This window comes from Peromyscus eremicus, chromosome 2, assembly GCF_949786415.1.
Source record: "Peromyscus eremicus chromosome 2, PerEre_H2_v1, whole genome shotgun sequence".
Classification (NCBI taxonomy): domain Eukaryota; kingdom Metazoa; phylum Chordata; class Mammalia; order Rodentia; family Cricetidae; genus Peromyscus; species Peromyscus eremicus.
In genome coordinates this window covers 126,196,168-126,220,990 of record NC_081417.1, presented here as the reverse complement: position 1 = coordinate 126,220,990, position 24,823 = coordinate 126,196,168, and the positions used below count along the sequence as shown (strand labels likewise).

General features: G+C 39.0%; 1 protein-coding gene across 1 annotated transcript in view; it reads right to left on the bottom strand.

Moving 5' to 3' along the window:
• Positions 1-23,223, bottom strand: part of Spata6 (spermatogenesis associated 6) — a 101,087-nt gene extending 77,864 nt beyond the window's left edge. The window contains exon 1 of the mRNA XM_059254719.1: positions 22,927-23,223. Coding sequence (XP_059110702.1) covers positions 22,927-22,977 — 51 coding nt within the window. The 5' untranslated portion in view covers positions 22,978-23,223. The remainder of the gene's footprint in view (positions 1-22,926) is intronic.
• Positions 23,224-24,823: the final 1,600 nt, after the last annotated feature.

Sequence of the window (24,823 nt, the reverse complement as noted above, 5' to 3'; positions counted from 1 at the left end):
TGATTACCAACAATGTCACAAAGTAAATGAGATTCAGTTAATACATTCACAGCACTTGGAACAGTACCAACAGTTCATTTGTCCTAGTCACCAATACCATTCTTCTTAGAGTGAAACCCTAACATTTGCCTTGTCAGCACTGACTATGATATCAAAGAGGATTGAAACTTCATGTTCCTTGGTACACAGAAGTTAAGAATATTTTTGTGCCAGATATTTTTACTCAATTTTCTTCTCTACTACTCTATTTTTTACTTTTATCCTAATAATTCACAATCAAGTTTCTCAGCAAATTTCATTCTGTTAGCTTCATTTCCTAATCTGATCAAAGCCAAATTTGTCACATTGTCCTCATTGGAGTGCCTTCCAATCTGTAGCAAACACAAAAATGGTGGCCAGCAAGAAGGCTCATGGGTAAAGAAGCCTGGTGACCTGAGTATGATCCAAAGTACAATGATCATAACCAAATTTTCAATTTAGGGAAAAAAAGAAAGAAAGAAAAGAAAAGAAATCAATAGACATTCAAGAAGACAAATCTTAAAAGCAAACAGAGAAAAATCTATCATGAAGCCAGAAAAAAGTAAAATGGCTTAAACTTCTAAAAAATAATTTAATAAACAAAAAAGCTGTTCCTCACAAAGGAAGGGAAATAAGGAGATTGCCAGATAAAAACAAGGAAAGGAATCCATCACAAGCAGAACTCTGGTACAGCAGTATTAAAGTGATTCAGGTAGACATAAGCCAGGAACTCAAATCTACATGAAAAAATAGAACAACGTTAGCTAAACTCTGTATTTTTTCTGTCATTTGAAAGACAATCGCAGGGCTGGGACAGCAGCTCAGCAACACAGCCATTGCCTATGTGCATGAGGTCTGCTTTCAATCCCCAGGACTGACAGGAACACAAACAAACAAACAAAAGGTCATCTCAGAAAGTAACAGTTGCAAAACTACTGCAAACCAGACTCCTTCATCATTTAAAGAAAAAAGAGGACACAAAAGTTAGCAGGGGTTGGGGAGGAGGGTGGATCTGGGAGGAGCTAGGGGAAACTGGAAGTGTAGGGGGTAAATACGATCAAAATATACTATATATGTATGAAATTCTCAAAGAAGTAAATTTTATATGTTCAAAGATGTAATTTTATGACAATAATATTATAAGAAGGGGAGGAAACAGAACAAAATAGAAACAAAAATTTTAGTGTGTTGCTGAAATTAAATTGACATTAGTCCATAATATGTTAACATAAATTAAGATAGCAATTGTAAACCTCATATCAATTACTAACAAAAAGAAACTAAAATGAAACAATCAAAAAGTAATTGGCAAACTACAATTGACACCAGCTTGCAAAGGCAAACTTAGTCTTCATCAGTACAGTCTGACGAAGTATACAAACCACATTTAAGGGCAGGCCCTATGCCCAGCAGTAGATGGCCAGCACAAAACAAACTCAGTGTTATTTTGGGAGACTTTTTGTCCCACATTGCTTTGTCTTTTGCTTATATATCATAGTTTCCAATTTAGTGTTTTTGTATTTTGTTTTGTTTTGTTTTCTGTATGTTTCTTGTATGGATTTTTCTTGGGGGTGGTGCTATTTGTTTGTTTTTTGCTTGTTTGTTTTCTAAAAAAGGGAGAGAAAGAAAATGTATGGAAATGGACAGTTGGGGAAGTGGGGAGGATCTGGGAAGATTTGGGAAAAGGAAAAGAATGATCAGAATATACTGTACAAATAAGTTTTAAAAAAAAAATTTCTGCTATACTCATAGATTGGTGCCTAGTGCAATTGTCATCAGAGAGGCTTCATCCAGCAACTGATGGTAGCAGAGACATAGACCCTCAGTCAGACATTAGGCTGATCTTGGTAATCCTGCTGAAGAGAGGTGTAGAATATTGTTTTAAGATGTGTTACATTTGCTTATGCTGTGGAACATTTGTTTAACTCTGTAAAGCTGTGTTACTATGCCTATCTAAAACACCTGATGGTCTAATAAAGAGCTGAACTGCCAATAGCAAGGCAGGAGAAAGGATAGGCAGGGCTAGCAGGCAGAGAGAATAAATAGAAGGAGAAACCTGGGAGGAGAGAAGAAAGAGCAAGAGAACAAGGAGAGGACAACACCAGGGGCCAGCCACCCAGCTACACAGCCAGACACAGAGTGAGAAGGAAAGAAAAGGTGTACAGAAATAGAGAAAGGTATAGAGAAACAGAGAAAGGTATACAGAAATAGAGAAAGGTAAAAGCTCAGAGGCAGAAGATAGACGAGAATAATTTAAGAAAAGCCAGCAAGAAACAAGCCAAACTAAGACTGGGTATTTATAATTAAGAATAAGCCTCTGTGTGTGATTTATTTGGGAGCTGGGTGGCGGACCATCAAAAGAGTAAAAGAATAAAAAACAACCAACTACAGAGAAGCAGGAAGGATTGTAGGAACCAGAAGGGTCAAGGACATCACAAAAAAACCCACAGAACCTAACCTGGGCTTATAGGGACTCACAGAGACTGAACAGACCAGGGAGCCTGCATGGGACTGACGGAGACCATCTGCATATATGGGAGTGTGTAACTTGGTCTTCTTATGGAACTTCTAACAGCAGGAACAGGAGCTGTCTCCAACTCTTACTAGCTTTTGGGACCTACTCCTCATACTGGGTTGACTTGCCCAGCCTTAATACAAGGAGAAGTGTTTAGGCTTACTGTAACTTGTATGCCATATTTTCTTGATATTCATGAGAGGCCTGCCCTTTACTGAACAGAAATGAAGAAGGAGTAGATTGGGTGGGAAGGGCAGAGTGGGAGTTGTGGAAGGGAGTGAGAGCAGAAACTGGGATTAGGATGTAAAATAAATAAATAATAAATAAATAGACAAAAAATTTTCAAAGTAAATGGAACTAAGGGGAATCAGTTAAAATCATTTTAAACTGAATGTAAGCAAGCAGAATAAACTTATTAGACAAATATAAAAAATTCAAATGTTAGTTGTGAAGCTTGCATCAATCACTCACAAAAATAAACTAAAATAAAACAATAAAAAGTTAGAACAAAAAGAAGAGGCTGTGGTGGTTTGAAAATGCCCCCAAAAGGCTCATAGGGATTAGAAGACTTGTGACCTCTTGGAGGAAGTCTTTCACTGGGGGGTGGGCCTTCAAGTTTCAAAGCTCAAGCCATGCCCAGTTATTTCCTCTCTCTCTTTCTGAAACCTGCCAGATCCAGATGTAGAATTCTCAGCTACCTCTCCAGCACCATGTCTACCTGCATGCTGCAATTCTTCTCTCCATGACGATAATGGACTAAATCACTGTAAGCAAACCCCAACTAAATGCTTTCCTTTATAAGAGTTGCCATGGTCTTGGTGTCTCTTCACAGCGGTAGAACAAGACTAAGACAGAGGCAATGGTAAAGAGAAACAAAGTCCCAAGACACAGAGAATAAATGGCAAACTGACAGCAGTAAATCTATCTGTTCTACAATCATATTTTAAAAATTCACTAAGCATACCTATCAAAAGTATATGCAGAATGAATTAAAAACTACTACCCAGCTTCATATTGTGGGAGGTGAACAAATGAAAACTGCTGGATTAAAAAATAACATGTTCCAAGGCTGTTCCCAACTGTAAGGACTGGAAGTCCTCAGGGAAAATTAACTCCGTTCACTTTGATACATGGAAGATGTGAGCATCCTGCTTAATAAGAACCCACAGCCCGATCCACTTACAGAAACAGCCTCATGAATGAATATAAACCCAACAGCACAGCAACTTTAGTTTTAAAAGCACAAAGTAAAACTGAAGGAAGCAAATGCAAGCATATTCAGAAGTTTCAGAGAAAATCCTGGGGACTGAGACAAGACACAGACACACCCCAAACCCCTGACAGCATACAACCCCCAGTTTCCCCACATCATGTGAAATCCTCATTCCAACTCCAGGTAATTCCTCTGTTTAAGATCTCCAGAGAGGGGCTGGAGAGCTGCCCTGTAGTGAAGAGCACACACTGCTCTTCCAGTTAGGTTACCAGCACCTACCTCAGACGGCTCACAACCACCTCTAACTCGAGCTGTAGGAGATCCAAAGCCCTCTTCTGGCCTCCACAGGCACCCACATACATGCAGTGTATACACACACACACACACACTCAAATAAAAATACAAACCTAAAAGATCCAGCAGAACTGATTGGGGGCCAGAAAGTAACTGTTTTCAAAATAATTTGTCAAAAGCCAACTATATATGACCTCCATTCCACTTTGTTAATTCAATTCTATTTCTTCTGATTATGTGTACAAGACAGATCAGGAAAGCTAGACACCAAAGTTTTACATATTGTAATGATGTGTAAGGTTTCTTTTCTAGGAAATACATTCCAGTGGTAAGGAAGAAATGTGAGGAATGCAGCAACATGGACAGATTTCAAAAGAACTGTGTTGAATGAAAGAAACAAGACTTGAGAACTGTAGCTGGGATCAGATAACAGTAAACAAACACATTTTGTACTACAAGATATATTCTGTCACATGGAGCAATTTGATCTAAAGAAAATTAAAAGCCCTACAACTTCCTTCAGACTGGGGTCCCATGATTTTCCTTTCTTTCCACCTCTGGCAGGACACAGACCCTTTCAACAGAGCTCCCTAGTTCACCTGAAGTCAAAACCTACCAAGGAGAAGCATTGCCTATAGTCCCTTCTTGAGCTTAGGTCAACTCATCTCAAATCATAGCAGGAAAGAATTGTGTCTGACACACACTGGACAGGCCTTATTTCACCACTGCCTTTTATTCCAGTCCTGCTATGATTTAAACCTAGGACATCCCCCCACATGTATGTTGATATTTTATTTGTACTGAAATGTGATTTTATTTGTATGTTAATAAATAAAGTTGCCTGGGGGTTAGAGCTGATAGCAAGCCATAGCAGAAGTCTGGCAGTGGTAGCACACGCCCTTAATCCCGATCACATGACAGGCAGATCTCTGTGTGTTCAAGGATACCACCAGCATGGAGATACACACCTTTAATCTCAATACCAACCATAGAAAACCTGGAGGTCTGTATAGATGGGCAGTGATGAGGAGGTCATGTGGTTGGGTTTACAACCAATGAGAAGGCAGAACAGAAAGTCTATAAAAAGACAGATACACAGGAAGTAGCGCTCTTGCTGAGAGGAAGGACAGCAGCGGCAGTGAAGGGTAAGCTCAGCTCTTAGCTACTGCTCTGGCCTCTTGGGCTTTTAACTCTGCAATTGGCTCTGTGTTTCTTATTTAATAAGATGGTTACATCTACACACATGCTCATATTTTGAGTACTTGATCCCCAGCTGTGGCAGTACTTTGAGAGGTCATGAAAGTCGGGGGTGTGGGGCCAAGTTGCCAGATGCAGACAACTAGGGGCAAGCCTTTGAATATATAGTTGCCACTGGTTCTGGTCTAGCTCCTGATCCTGGCCTGCCACTCTATGTGGAATCTACCACATGCTCCTGCTGCCATACCATCCCTGTCATGATGGACTGATGTCCTTCTGAAGCCATGAGCCAAAATAAACTTCTGTCCCTTACAGTGTTTCTGTCAGGCATTTCGGTCACTAAAATATAACATCGGTGTCAATTGCTACTACTTAATATGACCATGTGGTTTCTAGGCTACAGGAATGGGTTTGCAATGAACTGTGGAAGAATTTAGAGCCACAAACTGGGGCAGCTCTGAAACACTGTGAGCAGAGCTTATCAGACCATTCCAGGAAGAGTTCAGAGACCAGAATACTGATAGAAAAGAGAGCAATAAAGACAGCACCCACAGGTATCAGATGGGTGTAAGCCTTCTACAGAGAACTGAGCAAGAAATAATGCCCATTTCCTCGAGTTTTAAGTGAATCTGAACTCAAAAGCACTTGAGTTATTTTGTGGAGGACATTTCCAGGTTGTAGCATGGTTATTACTGGCTGCTTTAACCAGGTTTATAGTGACAACTCAGAGCAAAAACTATGTAAAATATATACAATCAGAAGCATTGTGTTTAATGATGTAGACTATGTAGATTCAGATGCTGTAACTGTTAAAGAAGTTAGCACCTTAAATAGAAACCTAAGGCCTCTCCCACTGATAAGAAAGGTGTCTGAAGGTAAGACACTTCACCTTGAAGCCCCAGGGTGTAAAACTGAAACCTGTTTAAAAAGACTTTCATTTGGAGAAAGTGGTAGCACACGCCCTTCACAGGATATTCCTGCTTATAACAATGCTGTTAAGGCAAGAGGTTAGTTGTAAAAGGGACTGACCTGCAGCCTCCCTGCCCGAGATGGGACATAAAAAACAACAGGCAGCAGTTTGTTACAGCATTATCCTCTGAGCATAACATACATCTTCATCAGAACAGCTGTGATTACTTCAAGAGAGCCTCAATATCAGGCTTGCTAACTGTTAAGTTCCTCCCTAGAAGGAAGGGGTGCTGTGGGTCACTGGACCTCATCTAAGATTCCAGATGCTTATGCCTAAACCTCCTGGCCAGCTGCATGTTAATTCTGCCTTAACAGTGTGTGGCCTGGTGGTCTTGGGAGGTGCTAGAGTACATAGACTGTGGGGAGTCAACTGAAGGGGGAACAGGTATGTAGCTATGGGAACACATTACCCATAGTGGGATACGACTTCCTGGTGGTGAGGCTGCTTTGGGGTCACTACCCAATAAAGCTAACCGTTTCTCAAGTTGGACTCTGGTGGAATTGTGTTTAGGTTTGTCACTGGAGCTTTGTAAGGAAGGGACTCTGTCTGTTAAAGTTACTCTGGCTTGGCCATAGATAGTGCAGGAAGGTCACCTGAAACAAGATGTGAAAATAATGTGTGGTGATCTGTAAACAAATTTCTAAATGGTCTTATTAAATAAAAACCACGGAGCCAAATATAGGGGTGAAAGCTTTAGAGAGATCAGGGAAATAGGGAAAACCACCAGCCAACCTTACCTCACCAACTCTGCAGCTTCCAAATGCGAGTTACTTCCTGTCTACCCACGTCTATATGCCGTCTATATGCCTTGCTGTTCTGCCATCTCTGTTTAACTGTATCACTTCCTCTTCCTACACAGCTCTGTCACTTCCTGTCTATCTGTACTGACCTCCAGACTTCCATGGTTAACTAGTTTTGGAATTTAAGGCATGTGCCACCACACCTAGCTCTGTTTCCAGTGTGGCCTGGAACACACTGATACCCTGCCTTCCAAGTGATAGGATTAAGGGTGTGTGCTACAACTGCCTGACTTCTTTGTTTACTTTTAATGGCTGGCCTTTTTCCTCTGATCTCCAGGCAAGCTTTATTTATTAAAGCACAAATAAAATATCACCACATTTCAGCACAAATAAAATATCACTACAGTGATCCCTCCAGGTGAAAAAGCTCAGGGCTCCCAAAACAGGATGCGAAGTGTGGTAGTGATCTCTAGCTGGGTCAGCTGAATTCAACTTCATAGTCATCCTCCTGAGAAGTATGCAGAGTACTATTACCATTTCCCCTAGAGAACTTTCTGACTTTAGGAGTAATGTAAATCCATACTTTTTTAAAAATCTCTATTCAAAATAGAGTGAATTATGGGTAAAATGTGCTTTCAAAAAAAAAGCACACCCATTTCCTAGCACACACCCTTGAGGAAGATGCATTGAAGGGAATAACAGAAGAGAAATGTAAGGCCCATGCCTGCTAGGATCAGGACCATTGTCTAGGCTTTTTTAAAGAGCATATTCTTGTTTGTTTTTAGCTTGCTCTAATTAAACTCTTTATTGCCTACTCTACTACTGCACTGCCTTAAAATTCTCCTCTTTCAGGATCACAAGAACAGACACTGCCTCTCAAGTCAGATCAGAGGGCACTGGAGATCTCCCTGTAACATTGATATACAGGTAAGTGTTTCCATGGCAGAACACACAGAGGTCAGTCACTGCAGCCATATTCCCAGAGAGTCTAGCTTTATCTGGAGCTGGCAGCAATATCTGTCATCATCCATACTCTGCTAGTTTTGCAGACATTCAGAATGTAAGACTGAGGGGGTCACTGGAGGTTTGTGCAAAGGTCTGAGAGAAAAGTCTATGAGGTAAGAATGCCTGGCAGGATCTGATTCCCTGCAGAGAGCTCCTGAGCTAGCATGAACGTTGGAGGTGAAGCCTAAGAAGATATCAGAAGCATAGAATATCTGCTGAAGAAAGCTACAGGTACTGAATAGAGATGACTTACAAGAGAAGCTACATGTGTTGTCAATGGTAGGACCATAGGGGTCAAAGTAACCAAGCCCACAGGAGCCTAGATGGTGCTAACACATGTCCAGTGCTGGACACTGAGTCTAGTTTTAATGTTGGCCCTGCAGGGTTTCAGCCTTCCTTTGGTGTCACTGTCTCATACTATCCTACTTTTCTCCTTTGAGGAATGGGGCTGTTCACCCTGTAACATTATATGAGTAATGTGTAACTTGGTTTTGATTGTATTTGGGCTCCTGTTAAGAAATTACCTTGCAACCTAGTTAGCTTTAGCTGTCAACTTGACACAGCCCTGAGTTGCCTGAGAGAATTCCAATTGTGGAACTGCCTCCATTAGACTGGCCTATGAGTGTATCTACGGGGATTTTCTTAATTGCTAATTGATGGAGAGCTCATCCCACTGTGGGTGGTTCGTAGGCAAGTGGGGATGAGCTATATAAGAAAGCTAACTGAGCAACCAAGAGAGAGAGCTCGGCAGTAAGCAGCATTCCCCCATGTCCTACCTCCAGGTTCCTGTGGGATTTCCCTCTAAGATAGACTTTGATCTGGGATTTTAATATGAAATAACCCTTTTTCTTCTATAAATTCCTTTTGGTCGTATTGTTTATCACAGCAACAAAAAGGCAAACCACAACAGAAATGGGTACCAGGAGTAAAGTTTCAGGGAAGTGTGACTCAAAGACTCTATCAAGCTGATTCATATAATATATTTGAATTAAGAATCTAGAAGTGAAAAGTGCTGTGCTTGAATGGGACAAATACTGGTCAGTTGGGGATGAAAAAATAGCTGTGATAAATAAAAGATTGACATCATTACGGTATTGAAGAAGCCAGAACCACAGGACATCCACAAGGTCAGACACAAATGTGGAGTGAAGCTGACTTGAGCCTATGACACAAGCTGTGTGTGTGAATGGCAGAGCCAGAGAAGTGGAGTAACCCAAGCTCTTTAGTACCCAGAAGATCATGTGAGAGTCCCAGACCGCAAGACCTCAAACACTGAGCTATTTAACACTGTGGTTTTGCTCTGTTCTTATTGTAACTGCCATGGTTCTTCTTGCTTGGAATAAGAATGTATATTACTTGTTTTGATTTGGTTTGGTTTAGTTTTTGGTTGTTTTTTTTTTCTTTTCATTTTTTTTTAAATTTTGCAGAAGCCCACAGAAGAGCATAAAATTTCAAATCAATTTTTAAAGACAGTGGTACTTTTAAAGTTGTACTGTATTACATATGATATAATATTAATGTGAGCTGTTAGGGAAGACAAAAAAAGAAAAAGCTATGATTTAAAGTGACATACTGGTATAACAAGTTGACAAGGAATAGAATCTCTTAGTTAGTCTCCACTGTCAACTTGACACAGCCCTGTTATCTGAGGTAGTCCTAGTTGGAGGACTCCCTCAATCAGATTGGCCTGTGGGCACATCTGTGGGACAGTTTCTTGATTACTAATTGATTTAGGAGGACTTCGTCCACTGTAGGTGGTACTATCCCCAGGTAGACTGTATGAGAAAGCTAGTAGAGCAAGCCAAGGAGAGTAAGGCAGTAAAGCAGCATTCCTCAATGGTCCCAATTTTCAGGTTCCTGACTTGAGTTCCTGCCTCAATTTCCTCAAAGATGGACTTTGATCTGGAAGTACAAGATGAACTAGTTTCCTCCCCAGTTGTTTTTGGTCATGTTGTTTATCACAGCAACAGAAAACCAAACTAGAACACCTTGAGTCTGAACAATGTTAAAACTATGGATGGTGACACTTAAATTTTGACTGAGAATAGTTTTCATTATGAGACCATGATGACCTTTAGATGGGATGTCATGATTTAGATTTAGACTATGCCCAACAGCTTCCCACTTTGAGCACTTTGTTTCTTGTTGAGACATGTGATGTTTTGGAAGAAGTTATAGAATCTGAGATATAGGCCAGTGGGGAAGGCCTTTGAAGGGAAATCACACCTCAAGCTCCCATCCAGCTTCCGGATCCAGGTCTGCAACCATATAAGGAATCTTATTCCTCTGCCATGAACACTGCCATGTCTTTCCTGCCTGTCATGATGAACTGAAATTATGAGCCAAAATAAGTATTTTCTTGCTTAAGAGGGTCCTGTCAAGTATTTTGGTCACAGCAACACAAAAGTAACTAATGTGAGTACCAGAAAGAGTCATTTACAATCCACTGTTCTATGAGCCAAACAGAATCTTCTCCAGGACTTAGTATATTCTCCAAACCTACTGAGTTCTCATAATTTTCTATACCATTTCCCTGAACTTTCTATTCTCCCCCTTCCCTATGGTAAAACAGGACACGTAAATTTCTGAATAATACTAAGCTGTAAATACTCACATTCCTTTGATACATTCCTCCTTTGTCCATTAAGAAAAATGTATGACTTTAAAAGGTACTATCTGTATTTAATCCTTCCTTATCCCCCTATATTTAGCCTGTCTTTTTCTCTTTTCTTCATGTTATCTTGTACCCACATGTACATTTGTTCACATGTATACATATATGTAATTAGGTAAATTCTTCATAGTAGAGAGAAGACATGGTTTACTTGTTTCTGAGAGTGTGTGAATGCAGGTAATGGACATGAGTTATGAAAGAAAAACAAAGCTAGGAATTTTTCTAGTTCTAATTCTGTCATAGATTTTTCTGTTTGGGGAGTGGATAAGAACATAACATATTTGACACTAAAAGAATAAAATTTAAAATGAAGCTTCACATCTTCCATTCTAAATGCCAATTCTAACTGTATATAAGTTCGTTTCTTTGTATAAATTTCAGGGCTAGTGAATTTTGGTGTGTGATATTTTTATTTATTTGCAAGGTTTTTTTATAATGAAGTTTATAAAAAACAAAAGCTACTACCATCTAGTTATATAAATTATATAAAAGTCCATAAGACATATTTAAAGTCCAAAGACACAAATTGACCATTAAAAGATGGAAAAATATATAGCAATCAAGCTATAACCAAAACAGAGCCATACTGACTACACTAATAAACAAATACACAATAAAACAGATTATTACGAGACACAAAAAGGGCAGTTAATTATCATATAACAACTGGAACTATAATAAGAAATACATCAAGATGACATAGCAATTATAATCATATAGAACTAACAGAACCCTAAATACTGAAGAGTATGCAGATGAGCATCTCTTCAAGTAGTTAAACAAATTTGAAAACATGTTCATCATTGGTTGAGATTAGGAAAATGCACATAAACCACAGTGTGATTATCTCCTCCATTAATTAGGATGGTTATAATAAAACATGGACAATAACAAGAAAACATAACTTTATTATGTCTCCAATACCCATAAAAATCATAGAACTACTATCAAAAAGGTTTGAAAGTACCTCAGAAGAACCAAACAATATAGCAAAAGTCTATCTATCAAACTCCTGGATTCTCAGGACCACTTAAAGCCTGTTTCCACATAAAAATGTATATTCCAGAATAGGAAAATTATCCATCATATTGAAAGAGTGGGCACAATTCAAGTATTCTTTGGCCAATAAATGGATAAGCAAATGTGGTATATCCACACAACAGATTATTATTTGACCAGGAAAAATGAATAGAGTTCTACATCCATGTCATCATAGGGATAAATATTAACTATATCATGCAACATGACAGAAATAATTACATAATTATTTTATAGTTTGTACACAGTAGTCAAATCTTTAGGCCTAAATTGATACTATGTCACAGGCTAGAAGAATAGATAGCAGATGTGACAATCACCAGCTCCCTAAGAAGGGAAGAACATTTCAGATCTTTCATATCTGAGTAATGCCCAACTCCATTCCATTTCAAAGGGAAACAGGAATTTGTAAAGTTAGAGTATGTGTATAAAGAGATACATACACAAAAATAATATTTGCTTCACTATAATAAACCCTATCCTCTCCAAATTGCTTTTGGTCATGATGCTTTTCAAAGCGACAGAAACCTAAGGAGGACAGCAATCCACACCTATAAGACATATTATAGCATTAAATATTAGGAATTTTCCTTCAATTCTTTTTCTATATACCAGGAGTCCCTTCACAAAATGTAAGCCCCACCCCTGAAAACATTCTCAGGAAACTAGGAGCCGAAGGAAATTTTCTTACTGATAAAATAAAGATACCTAAGAGGAAGCCTAAATCTAACATCAAACACAATACTGAAAACTTAAATGCTTGCCCCTGATATCAGCAAAAAATTGACAATATCCACTTTAAGTACTATAGAATGCAATAGGAAAAGAAAAGGAAAGACTTTTAAATGAAAGAAAGAGCAAAGTTTAAAGAAGTATAATAATATATTAAGGACAACATTAATTGTGCTCAATTACAAAACTACTTGAAATAATAAAAAAAACTACTTGAAATAATAAGTTGAATAAAGTCAAAGCATATAAGGCCATTATATACAAATGAACTGTATTTCTACATCTGCAAAACCACACTTGAGGGTTTTTAAGTATCATTTATAATAGCACCCAAAAACATAAACTAATTGTGACAGTCCATCTTCTTTGTCAGATTGACTGGGTTTAAAAGCAGTTGGAGGTTTAAAATCAGTGAGGCATGCCTTCAACAATATGGGGAAATTTCTAGAGAAGATCGATTGCGAAGGAGAGAAGACCACACTGACTATGGGCAATACCATTCCTCTGTGCTGTAGACACAGACATAATAAAAGATTGAAAGGTGAAAGCCAGCCTAATGCCAGTGTCCTCCTTGGACTTTATTCAAGCTATGAAGAAGGGCCCCCATCTCACACTTCTACCACTATGCTAATCTACATGACAACAAATCTAGAAGAATGAAGCTACCTGTCCATGGACTATACAAACCTAGGGGCCAAAATAAAAATTTGTTCTTTTAAGTTGTTTCCAGTTTCCATCAGTTATTCAGTCACAGACATGCAAAGGCAACTAATATAGGCCAAGTATATGGATACAGAGAAGTAGGGCCATTTTTATAACTAAGTCTGACTTTGTAGACTGAGGTCTGTTGGAGGAATTTGGAAGAGTCTGAGGAAGTAGGCTAGAAAGAGCTTTAAATGGAGAGCTTTTAAGGGGAGCTTAACAGGTGACTCCGGTTGGAGTTCAAAAGACTGAAACATCAATCAGGACAAGAAGACAGAACTCATGAGGCTTCCAGATGGGAACAAAAACTTGATTGGGAATTGAACTGAAGGTCATTTATGTTATGTTTTGGCAGAGAAATTGTCAACATTTTGTCTGTGTCTTGAGAGATTTATGGGAGGCCAAGTTCAGTTAACAGATTAATTTGGCAAAGGAAATCTCTAGACACCCAGAACTCAAACTGAGGCATGGTTATCACTGGTTGCTCTACTCTAGATTTACTATTAGAACTGGGAGCAAAAAGCCAAGCAGAGGCTTTGGGAAGTTTGCAGACTGGCCAGAAGAAGATCAAGTTAAAAGTTTTAGACATGTAAGGGGTTTGCCAGGACAGCTCATGCTCTGCTCCTTGATTAGGGCCTGGAATATGGAGTGTTGCTAGGTGAGAATTCACTTGGCTAAGCAATTATGGTCCACACACTTGGAGAAATCTGGCCAATTACTGAGATGTCCTCAAGACATGTTTCCCATATGTGTAAGTGCATTGCTTTTTGCAATGCCTCTGACCACACCCTTCTTGTCTGCAACTATTTTAATTCTAGGTGTTTTACTGAATTATATCAAATATGTAAGTGCCTTCCCACTCTAATCCCAGCTCTTGGAAGGAAGAAGAAGTAAAATATCTGTGAGTTTGAGGCTAACCTGGTCTACACAGTGAGTTCACACCAGCCAGGACAACATAGTGAAACCCTGTCTCAAAAAAATAATACTAGCATGTATGTGTACATGTAAGTATGCATATGTGACTTATGTATGTGAGAGGTAGAGTAGAAATGTGTGAATAGTACACACATAAATTCTATGCATTTGGAAATTAAACTCGTAAATAAATCATAAAGTATAGTGGAAGACAAAGCAAGAATTATAAACTACTTGAAACCAAATAATTTAAAAATTTTACTATCAATATTTTGAAATGGTAGCAGGCCTTACTGGGAAGTAAATTAAATCCCTTGGGCATATAATACAATGAGAAAAATACTGAGAAATGCAGAGGAGGGTGAAAGACTTAGGATGATGGTTAACCCAAAAAAGGGAAGCAGATATTTGCTTAGGGAGATAAATATTGGAAGCAGCATTCTTATCTGAAATGTTTATTTCTTAAGCTGGGAACAGGTAGATGATATTATGTTGTTGCTTATAAAGTTTCATATATCTAAAATGTTTTAAACAAATTGTTTTAAGGATAAAGATAATATGCATGTAACTCAAAAAACTAAAACTCTCAACTAAAAACACAAATGATACTAAATTTAAAAACTGTCCAGTACAAACGACCAAAGCAAATGAAAGGAATATATACTAAACTAAAAATAATTTATTATGGAGAAAGAGATCAATGTCAGAAAATATGTTCTGGGGCTGGAGAGGGGGCTCAGTGGTAAGAACACTCATTGCTCTTGCAGAGAAACCACACTCCTGTCAGGCGGTTCATAATTTGATTTCCAGAGGATCTGACACCCTCTTCTGGCCTCTGCAGGCACCAGCACTCAATGCACATACCTATACAGACACACACACACAAATACATGTAATAAAAAAGATAAATGAATAAAATAAAAAATTTTAATGTCCAGTTTTACAGATCATGGGAAACAATATATAACTTCTTTAAACTTTAAAATCATTAAAAAATAACTCAACTAGGATAATTTTAAAATTAGAAATAAAGGCATACTACAATAATTCAACAAATGAAAGCGTTATAGCCAATCTTATACTGGATTGCCTATGCATGAAACTTCAATTGGGAGATGGCATTAAACAAATAGTCTATTATTAGCAATCTCATAAGACAATTTAATTTCATGGGTAAAATTTCAGAATCATAACTTCAACTCAGATTATATTGATATTCCTACCACTACCTGTACATTTAACATTATAGAGAAGATTCCAAGCAATAAAGACAAGGAAAAAAATTAGTCAAAGGATCAGTCAGAAGTAAATAAGGCTGTCTTTATTTGCAAATAAAATGGTTTTCCATATAAAAACCCAAGTAGCCATTACAACCGATATGAGCAGCAATGCTGCCGAACCCAAAGTTAAAATCCTGAAAGTGTCACAAAGAGGCATATGGGATTTCACAGCCGCATTGCTTGTAGGATCTCCCACTGGGAACAAGGAAAATGTGCATCAGCTACAAGATGAATAAATAAACAGCAGTAAGTTCACATAAGGGAGCCAAAATCACTACTGTCTCACAAAATCAGAGTTGTATTTCGCAAAGTGGTTAGACATAAAGAATTCATAATGTATAGACAGAACAAGTAAACTGGATTTCAAAAGTTCCAACTACGATGTGATGTAACAGGAGAGAAAGAAATGTAAGGGGAGGGGAACAGTCTGGCAGCTGGATGGTAACCACCTCAATTACACACTTGGGTTTGTACACTTTCTGAATATATGCTACAGTTTCATAAATGATTTTTAAAATCAACAGTACATGATAAATAGGTGAAATTTTTAAGTCTATAACATTCTTTACCAGCAACAATCAAATTACAAAAATAGAAAAACTAGTATTACTGAAGGGAAACGAATAAAGATAATTCCTAGGAGATCATTGAAAAGTGTATTACCTGTCACCAACAGATGTTTATTATTGAAAATATGTTTAACAAGGAAAAATAAAAATAAAACCTTGATACTCATTCCTTGGAGCAGAAGATGTGAACAGGGCCAGTCACAGAAAAGTAAACTGCTAGAACCAGACCCCAGTTACACAGCTACAATCCAAAACATACCTATGTAGACGAACTGCTCAACAGTCTTATTAAAAAACAAAACAAAACAACCACGGAGCCAGATATAGGGGTGAAAACCTGAGAGATCAGGGAAATAGGGAAAGCCACAGCTAACCACACCTCACCAACTCCGCAGCTTCCAAAAGCGAGCTACTTCTTGTCTACCCACTCCTATATGCCTTGATGTTCTGCCATCTGATTTGCTCTTTCTGTCCAGCTACACCATTTCCTCTTCCTGCCCAGCTCTGTCACTTCTTGTCTGTCTGCACAGGACTCCAGACCTCTATGGTTATCTAGTGTTGGAATTTAAGACATGTGCCACCACTCCTGGCTCTGTTCCTAGTGTGCCCTTGAACTCACAGAGATCCAGAGAGATCCATGTCTGCCAAGTGATAGGATTAAAGGTGTGTGCTACTATTGTCTGACTTCTACGTAGTGGCTGGCTTTCTCCTCTAATCTCCAGGCAAATTTTATTGGGAGACACAGTATATTGGGGGACACAATACATCACCACATACCTAGAGCCACCAGATTGGTATCACCTTTACTTTATGTTTTTGGCCTCCTGAAATGTGAGAAAATAACCTATTTCACGGTGTACTTTTTCACAGCAGTCCTGGGAAACTAATAAGTATGTTACTATAAGACTCAAAGTTCCAGTTCTAAATCTACTCGCCTGTGACTACTTCCAGGGCCTCTGTTCTAAAGTGTTGCAGCAGCACGAAGATCAGGGCTCTGTCACAGAGCACATACCTAGCACACCCATGATCCTTGTTCAACAACAACAAAACAACAACAAATAATAATAATAATAGCAAACAAAACTAAACATTCCAAAAGTTTCCTCTTAACAAAAGCATTTTGCAACTGGCTTACATGTGTAACAAATAAACCAATTATCCTAGCAAAAGAGAAAAATAATTACATAACCAAGGCATTTCTACATGTAAATGCTTGGCCAAGGCTAAACTGAAAAGCATGTTTGCACCTGTATTGAGAATCTGTGGGTATTGGTTACCTTAACTCACAAGCAGAAGAGAGAAAAACAGGATCAAAGGAAGTAGAAGGAGGCCTGAACTTCATATGTGGTATTTGGTTTCTTTAAATGCATCAAACCTAAAATGCATCAATTATTAAAAGGGAGAGGTCATAGTATCTACTACTTATATTTTTCCTGCTGTTAAATGATGAAGTCATCATTATCTTCTATTTATATTCTTCTATTTATATTTTTTTCTGTTAATCTCAAGTATTTTGTAATTAAAAGTTTTTTAATGGTAGTATGACAATGCCTCATTGAGTAAGGACCACAAGGATGAAATATCCAGATTTTGCAGTACCTGGAAAGACAGCATTGTTTGCCACATGCTGTCATTAGTTTGAGGTAGGTAATGAAGTGAAGTAAATATATAAATGAAAAATATAGAATTAGATAAAATTAGCCAAAACAAGCATTAAAGAAAGTTCTCCACTTTCCTTGCTGATCTATTTAAGCTCTACATTATTTTCTTCCTTCTAATAAAAAAATGTGGACATTGAAATACTCAATAGTAAAAAGGAAGTACAAAGTACAAAAACAGCAAAAGCAGCCCTTTCCTATCAAAGATAAGTGCCCAATACTAAGTGTAAAAACCTTTGGATGTATCACTCTTTAGATGCTCTTTTAAGATGTGTGACTTGGCGTATCATGTCATTCTTGAAAGATTCCTTGAGAAAGTCACACTTTTCTCCCCAGCAACGTATTTTCTTGAAAGTCATATGGCTCTGGTGGACAACACAAAACGCTGTGTGATACAGCCCAACCTTTTCTGCCTGCTGTGTTTTGTTCTCGTCGTAACCACAGCATTCCATGTCACACCTCCGAGGTCATTCCTAATACCAGACTGCAGCAAACAGAAGACATGAGAGGGAGACAGGAGAGTGGGGTGCCATACTTCCAACCCACAAGTAGAGATTTCTAGCATATAGAAATACTTATTACTGAGAAAATATTAAATTTCACCACAAGAGAAAAAAATTGGGCAATATACATCATGGGATGTTCTCTACCTGAGCCTTGTCTCTTCAGAAGGTAACATCTAAGAAAGACTCTGATAAAAATGACTCTTCATAGCATTACCCATGCCAATCACAAGCAGGATACAATAAATAACCATCAATAAGAGAACAGACAGCATCAACTCAGAAGCTTCTGCATATCAAAGGAAGCAATTAACAGAGTAAAAAACAGGTAATGGAATGAAAAAACGTGTAAACCATATTAAAACAAATATTTAATAAAGGGTTAGTATAAACATATATAAGGATTAAAAGAATTCAACAGCAAGAAGACAAAAAAAAAATCCTAATTTTAAAACGGGGCAAAAGGCTTTCAAAAGGAGACGTATAAAAGGCCAACACATACTTGGAAAGGTACATCCAAGTCTAATTATCAAGGGAATGCAAATCAAATAATAAAATATCACTTCACGCCGGGCGGTGGTGGCGCACGCCTTTAATCCCAGCACTCGGGAGGCAGAGCCAGGTGGATCTCTGTGAGTTCGAGGCCAGCCTGGGCTACCAAGTGAGTTCCAGGAAAAGGCGCAAAGCTGCACAGAGAAACCCTGTCTCGAAAAACCAAAAAAAAAAAAAAAAAAAAAAAAAAAAAAATCACTTCACATTAGTCAGAATAGAAAAATATATTTTCTGTAGATAAGAATGTGGATAAATGGGAGCTCTCGAACACTGATGGTGGGAATGTACATTTTGTTGCCATTATAAAAACAGCATGAAGAATCTTCAAATAACTAAAAGTATAACTACCTTGCAACTCCACTTCCAGATATATATCCAACAGGGCATCAGCACATCTGTGTTCATCACAGCATTATTCTCATTCAACAAGAAAGGGAATCATCAGCCTAAGAGTCCATCACTGGATAAACATTGCTTATAAAATGACCTAAACATTTGAGATATGGTTAAAACAAAATCCTAATATTTGTAATTTATGCATGAACCTGGAGGGAATTTTACTAACTGTTGTAAACCAGACACAGAAAGACAAACACTGTGATCTCAATTGTAAATAATAATTTTTTAAAAGTCAAACTCACAGAAGCATAAAGCAGAATGCTATCTACCAGGAACTTGGGAGTGATGGGAGGAATATAGAGATGATGGTTAAAAGGGACAAAGTTTCAGACAGGATGAGTAAGTTCTAGGGATACAGTGCATGGCACTGTGATTATAGTTAATAAAAAATGTAATATAAACTTGCAACTTCCTAAAACAATACATCTTAAATGCCCTAAATACAAAATTCTGTGAGATGATATATGTGTTAAAACTACTTGATCTAATCACTTCATAATGTATACATACATCAAAATATCACTGTTATAGCTTAAATAAGTAATGTGTCCCCACCGGCTCGTGTTTCTGAATGTTTGGTCCCCATTTGGTGATGTTGTTATAATCTGGCCCTGCTTCTAGTCCTCTGTCTGCTTATTGATCTGCCAAGATGTGAACTGCCCTCAGGGAAAGTTCCTGTGCCATGGGCAAAGCCACCCCTACTCCCATGCCTAACCCACCATGGTAGACTGATATCCCCTGATAGCATGAGCCAGAATAGACCTCTGTGTTGGTTTGAAAGGAAAACATCCCTTATTACCTCATGCATTTGAACACTTGGTCTCCAGTTGGTGGTAATGTTTGGTGGAAGATCGCTGGGACAGATATCAAGGGTATATGGGCTCATCCCATTTCCTCTTCTCTCTCTGCTTCATGTTTGCAGATCATCTAGCTTCTCGCTCCTACCACCATGCTATCCCTGAATGTGGTCATGCCTTCCCCACCAGGATAGATTCCATCCCTCTCAATTCATAACCTAAAATAGACTCTTTAAGTTGTTTTTGAGCATGGTATTTTATCACAGCAACACAAAAGTAACTAATACACCTCTCTGCTTTCTTAATTGCTTCTGTCAGGTCAGCACAAAAAGAAAATATGACTACTTTGTACACTGCAAATATATATATTTTAATTTGATGATTTTTAAAAAGGAACATTGTCAGATGCATATACAAGAGAATATTACTCCATAATTTAGAGGAACAACCCACTGAAACATATAACATTTTTGAATCTCAAAGTCATGATCAGCACAACACATGACATAAAATATTACACACTGTAAGTCTCCATTATTAAGTTCCAGTGCTGGCAAACCAATCAAGAGAGACAAATCGGAATGGCAGTTCTTTTCCAATGAGGGGCATGAAGGAACTTCATAGTGATAGACATTTCTAAATATCGATCTGGGTAATGATGACATGAATGTGTGAACTTACCAAAATCCACTGATAGAAAACAAAAATAACACAGAAATAAAGAATTCTCTATAACAAAATGAATTATAAGACCTAACAATCAAATGGTCCATTTTAATATATAAACTTTGGATCTTGGTTTGAAAAATTAATTATAAAAATTATCTTTGTGATAACTGGGTAAACCTAAATATGGACACAATATTAAGATAGACTATTATCTCAATTATGATCATAGAATTATGGTTATGTACAATACCCTCATATTACAGTATGCATGTGCAGTATTTAGGAGTATGGTGTCAACAATTTACTTTCAAATTTTCAGCAAATGTATTTTTCATATACACAAGAACATATACACAGACAAATCAAATTAATGTACACAGGAAATAAGCAAGAGTTATTCATTAAAATGCTCTTCTAATTACCCTGTATAATTGTAATTTGGGAGAAAACAAGATGGCACTCTTCACAGATGCAGATTAATCTCCAGGATATATTAAATAAAGTACAGTTTAGTTTATGTAATATTCTGCCTGCTGCGTAAGAAAATATTTTATGTATATATGTATGTGTGTGTATCTGTTTATATCCTGACAATGACAATGGTTACCTATACCGTAAGAGTGTGTGTATCTGTTTATGCCACGACAATGACAATGGTTACTAAAGGCAAAAAAAAAACTTGTTTAACATGGAGCGCCTCATTTTGTATACTGTAAATGTATAAAAAAATTTTAAGATAAAATAACAGTCGAAAAGATGTTAAAATATTTGTAGTCCTATGATTCCTCTATGCAATGTCTTAGAAAATTTGGGGAACTATGGAATATTGTAACTCAAATATTTATAAAAACAGGAACAGTTGCATCAACATACTCCGGAGTTATAGTTAGCTATTTTCTTCAGTAAAACGTATACTGAGAAAGCAACATAGTAAAATAAAATGTCTCTGTCTCCCTAGGGCTACAATCACAACAGAGTACTTCCTTTCAGCAAAGAACTGGCAACAGAAAGCAGCCAGCCTGTCAGGCGGGGCATTCAGTCAAGCTGCTAAACCATTGGTTACAAAGAGAGGAAACAGCAGCCAATGACAAAAGTCTATAGAGACTGGACTTGAGTTTCACTAACTGTCCGGGATCTAGCACATTTAGAAATCAGTATGCATTGTTTTGGTAAACTAATCATTCTTTGGAAAAAAACAAACAAAAAACAAAAAACAAAAAACAAAAAACAAAAAAAAACGCTGCCAGAAAGTCAACTTGCGATGCAAACACAAAAAGCTAGGGACAGTACGGCGTTTCTGAATAATAACCTCTGCATCTGGAACAGGCGCTGGAGTCCCTGAAACTCGCCTGCCCTCCACCCCTGCTGCACTCTGCCCCACCCAATCTGCTTCTTACCGCTGAACAAAGGACCTGAAAGAACTTTGTGACTTCTATGCTGGTTTAAGTTCAGTGCTGCTGCGGCCTCAGGGAGAGGGAGGTCAGGAGAAAGGTAAGTGCAGAGAAAAGCTAGTTTGGCGGCCCATGGGAAGAAAATGCAAGCGGGCTTCTTGGGGTAAGCACAGAAAATAAAGAGAATGCGTATCCTTACCCCCTACTTATGCTGGGATACCAACAAGAAGACTGAGTATGTAATGAGGGCACTTCAAGAATGAAGGTATGAAAAGAAATGGAATAAGGAATTGGAGGGGTTAGGAGAGAAAACTAGAGTTCTCCTCTAAAGGAGGAAGTAAGAAAGTTCTTTCTGGGATGACAGAAGGATTTCAAAAATCTCAGGAGGAAATTCTGCAGTTATCAAGGGGAGTAGGGGCTTCTCAACACCCCTAAAGCTCCTCACTGGAAGACAGGTGAGGTTCCCTGCCTCAGCTGGGTTTATCGAAGAACACTGGACAGATCCCCTTATAAGAATGTGCAGAATAACTGGATGGAATTGCAAGCTTGAAGTAGCGGCTGTCCGGAAAAGCTGACCAGGTCTTTCCGTGGGACGACTGGAAGGGATGCGAAGGGACCCCTCTCAAAGTCAGGAGGGTTTGGGGACTGGAGGGAAGAGCTGAAGTGGCTTCTGAGGAGTTGGGTTTGTCCTGGGAGGAGAAGGCAAGAAACTTTGTGCAATGACGCCACAAGTGAGTTGTTTTTGGAGTTAAGGACTCCACCTTAATTGAAAAGAGGTTCCTGAGCTAAGAAGAAGCTTGGGAAAGGATCTGAAAACCTGCAGGATTTGGCGGAAATGCCACACATCCCCAGACTAGAGCAAGGGTCCAGGATTACCTCAAAAGAAAAGGAATAAAGAGGAATTCGAAGGGAACTACTGTCTTGAGAGTGCAACTCTGAAGTGTTGTGGAAGAAATTCGAAAGTACTCCAGCGGGAAGTTGGGGTGAGGTCCCCGCGAGGCTGGAGTGGGCGGGCACTCGACATTTCCAGGGGTCCCCAGGGCTGGGGACAGGCGGCGGACGCAGAGGCTGGGGTGGGACAGGGCCAGTACTCACAGAGCGGATCTCCAGCGCCAGGGCGCATTGCAGCGCCTTCACCTTCGGCATCCGCGCAGGGTGGTGCGGCGGGGAGGGACCCCCGGCCTCCGGCCCGAGTGCGGCGGGAAGACGCGGGGCGGGACGGGGACAGGGAGGAGATGAAGTGGCGGCGGCGGTGACAGCTGTGGCCCCCAGGCCGGGGCCCGCGGTCCAGCCTGGGTCCCGCCCGAGCAGCAGCTGAGCGCGGGGCGCGGACTCGTTGTCATGGCAGCCCGGAGGGGCGGAGCCGGAAGAGACGCGTCGGGGCGGGGCATGACAGAGTGAGATGCAGAGGGCGGGGTTCGGAGACCGATGGGGCGGGGCTTCTGACGGGGCGGAGTGGCTCTTCTGTGATGTCAAGCTGTGAGCGCTAACCGGTAGGAAAAGGAACAGTTGTGCTATGGGGCCTCTGCTCAGGTCTGGGAGTCTTGGGTTCCAAAGTGGTGATCGCACCACGGGGAAGTGGCGTCAGCCTGTGGCCTCAGTTTCTCCACATATACTATAATTAGTAATCTTTCTTGAGTTTGAATTTTATAATACAGTTTACAAAACCAATATATGAAATAGGGAATTAGCGCCCAAGACAAAGGCAAAAACCGGGATGGAACCCGAGATCTCTCAAGTAAAATCACGGTTGCCTCCCGAGATCACCTTCTTAGTCAGCTGTTCTGTGATTCTCTGTCAGTGTGTCCCTATTTCCCTTCAGGATTTCCTGTCCAGTTCACCACTGTGTGACTCTATGCCTGTTGCTCAGATGGAACTCTCAATCACAGACCTACAGTAAAGAGGATGCTGGCCATAGATCATGAAAAATAAAAAGAAGCTAAAAGGCTGTCCAGTTAAAGTCCATGATAAAGTTATTTTTACTGCAAAATATGTTAACTATGTGTATATGAAGAATATATGTATAGGAAGAGTATATGGATATGAGTATCAAATACATGCTAACAATGGAGGGGAGAGTATCTGTGTTTTTTATCACTCAGTTAAGAAACAGGATGATATTAATGCCTAAAATATTCCCTTAACATTGCCTTACAAACTTTGTCCTGGAAGTAAACCCTGCAATGACTTTCATTACAATAAATCTTCTGCTGTCATGTATGCATTTCCAAACTACATTACTGCTCAGTTTACCTTGTTTACTGTTAAATAGATTTAATATTTATATATTTTTCTGTTACTTGCTTACTTCTTTATGTTGTGGGAACTAGGCAATACTAATGTCATGTATTTGAAGTTTCTACCATGATTAGACAATATTCCAATATGGAGATGTACATTGATTTATAAACCTACATTCTTTATCCTATGTACTATTGGTGATCATTTGCATTGTTTATATTTTGTCTCTTATTAACAATAATACTGTTATGAACATTCTAGAATATATTAGCACTTGAGAGGTGGCTCAGCAGTTAAAAGCACTTGCTGTTCCAGAGAACCAGAGCTCAATTCTCAGCACTCACTTTGGGCAGCTCACAACTGCCTGTATGTCCAGCTGCACAGGGAGTCTGATGTGTTCTTCTGGCACCCTGGTGCACACGTGTGTACATGTACACAGACACACACATAAATGATTTTAAACCTTTAGAATAGGTCCACTAATGCATGTGTGGTGGAAGAGGAGTGACCCCTGTGCAAAGTGCAGGTTTTGCACATGTGGGATTTTAAAGTAATACTACTACATCTTTCAAGGCTACACTAATTCCTGCTTCATCAAGAAAAATATGAGTGCTTTTTGTCACTCTTGCCAACATTGATGTTTGCATTTATTTAAATTTTTTTAACTTTAATTCTTTGTGGATTTCACATCATGCATTTCGATCCCACTTATCTCACTGTCCCCTGGCATCTGCTCTCAGCCCATGAAATA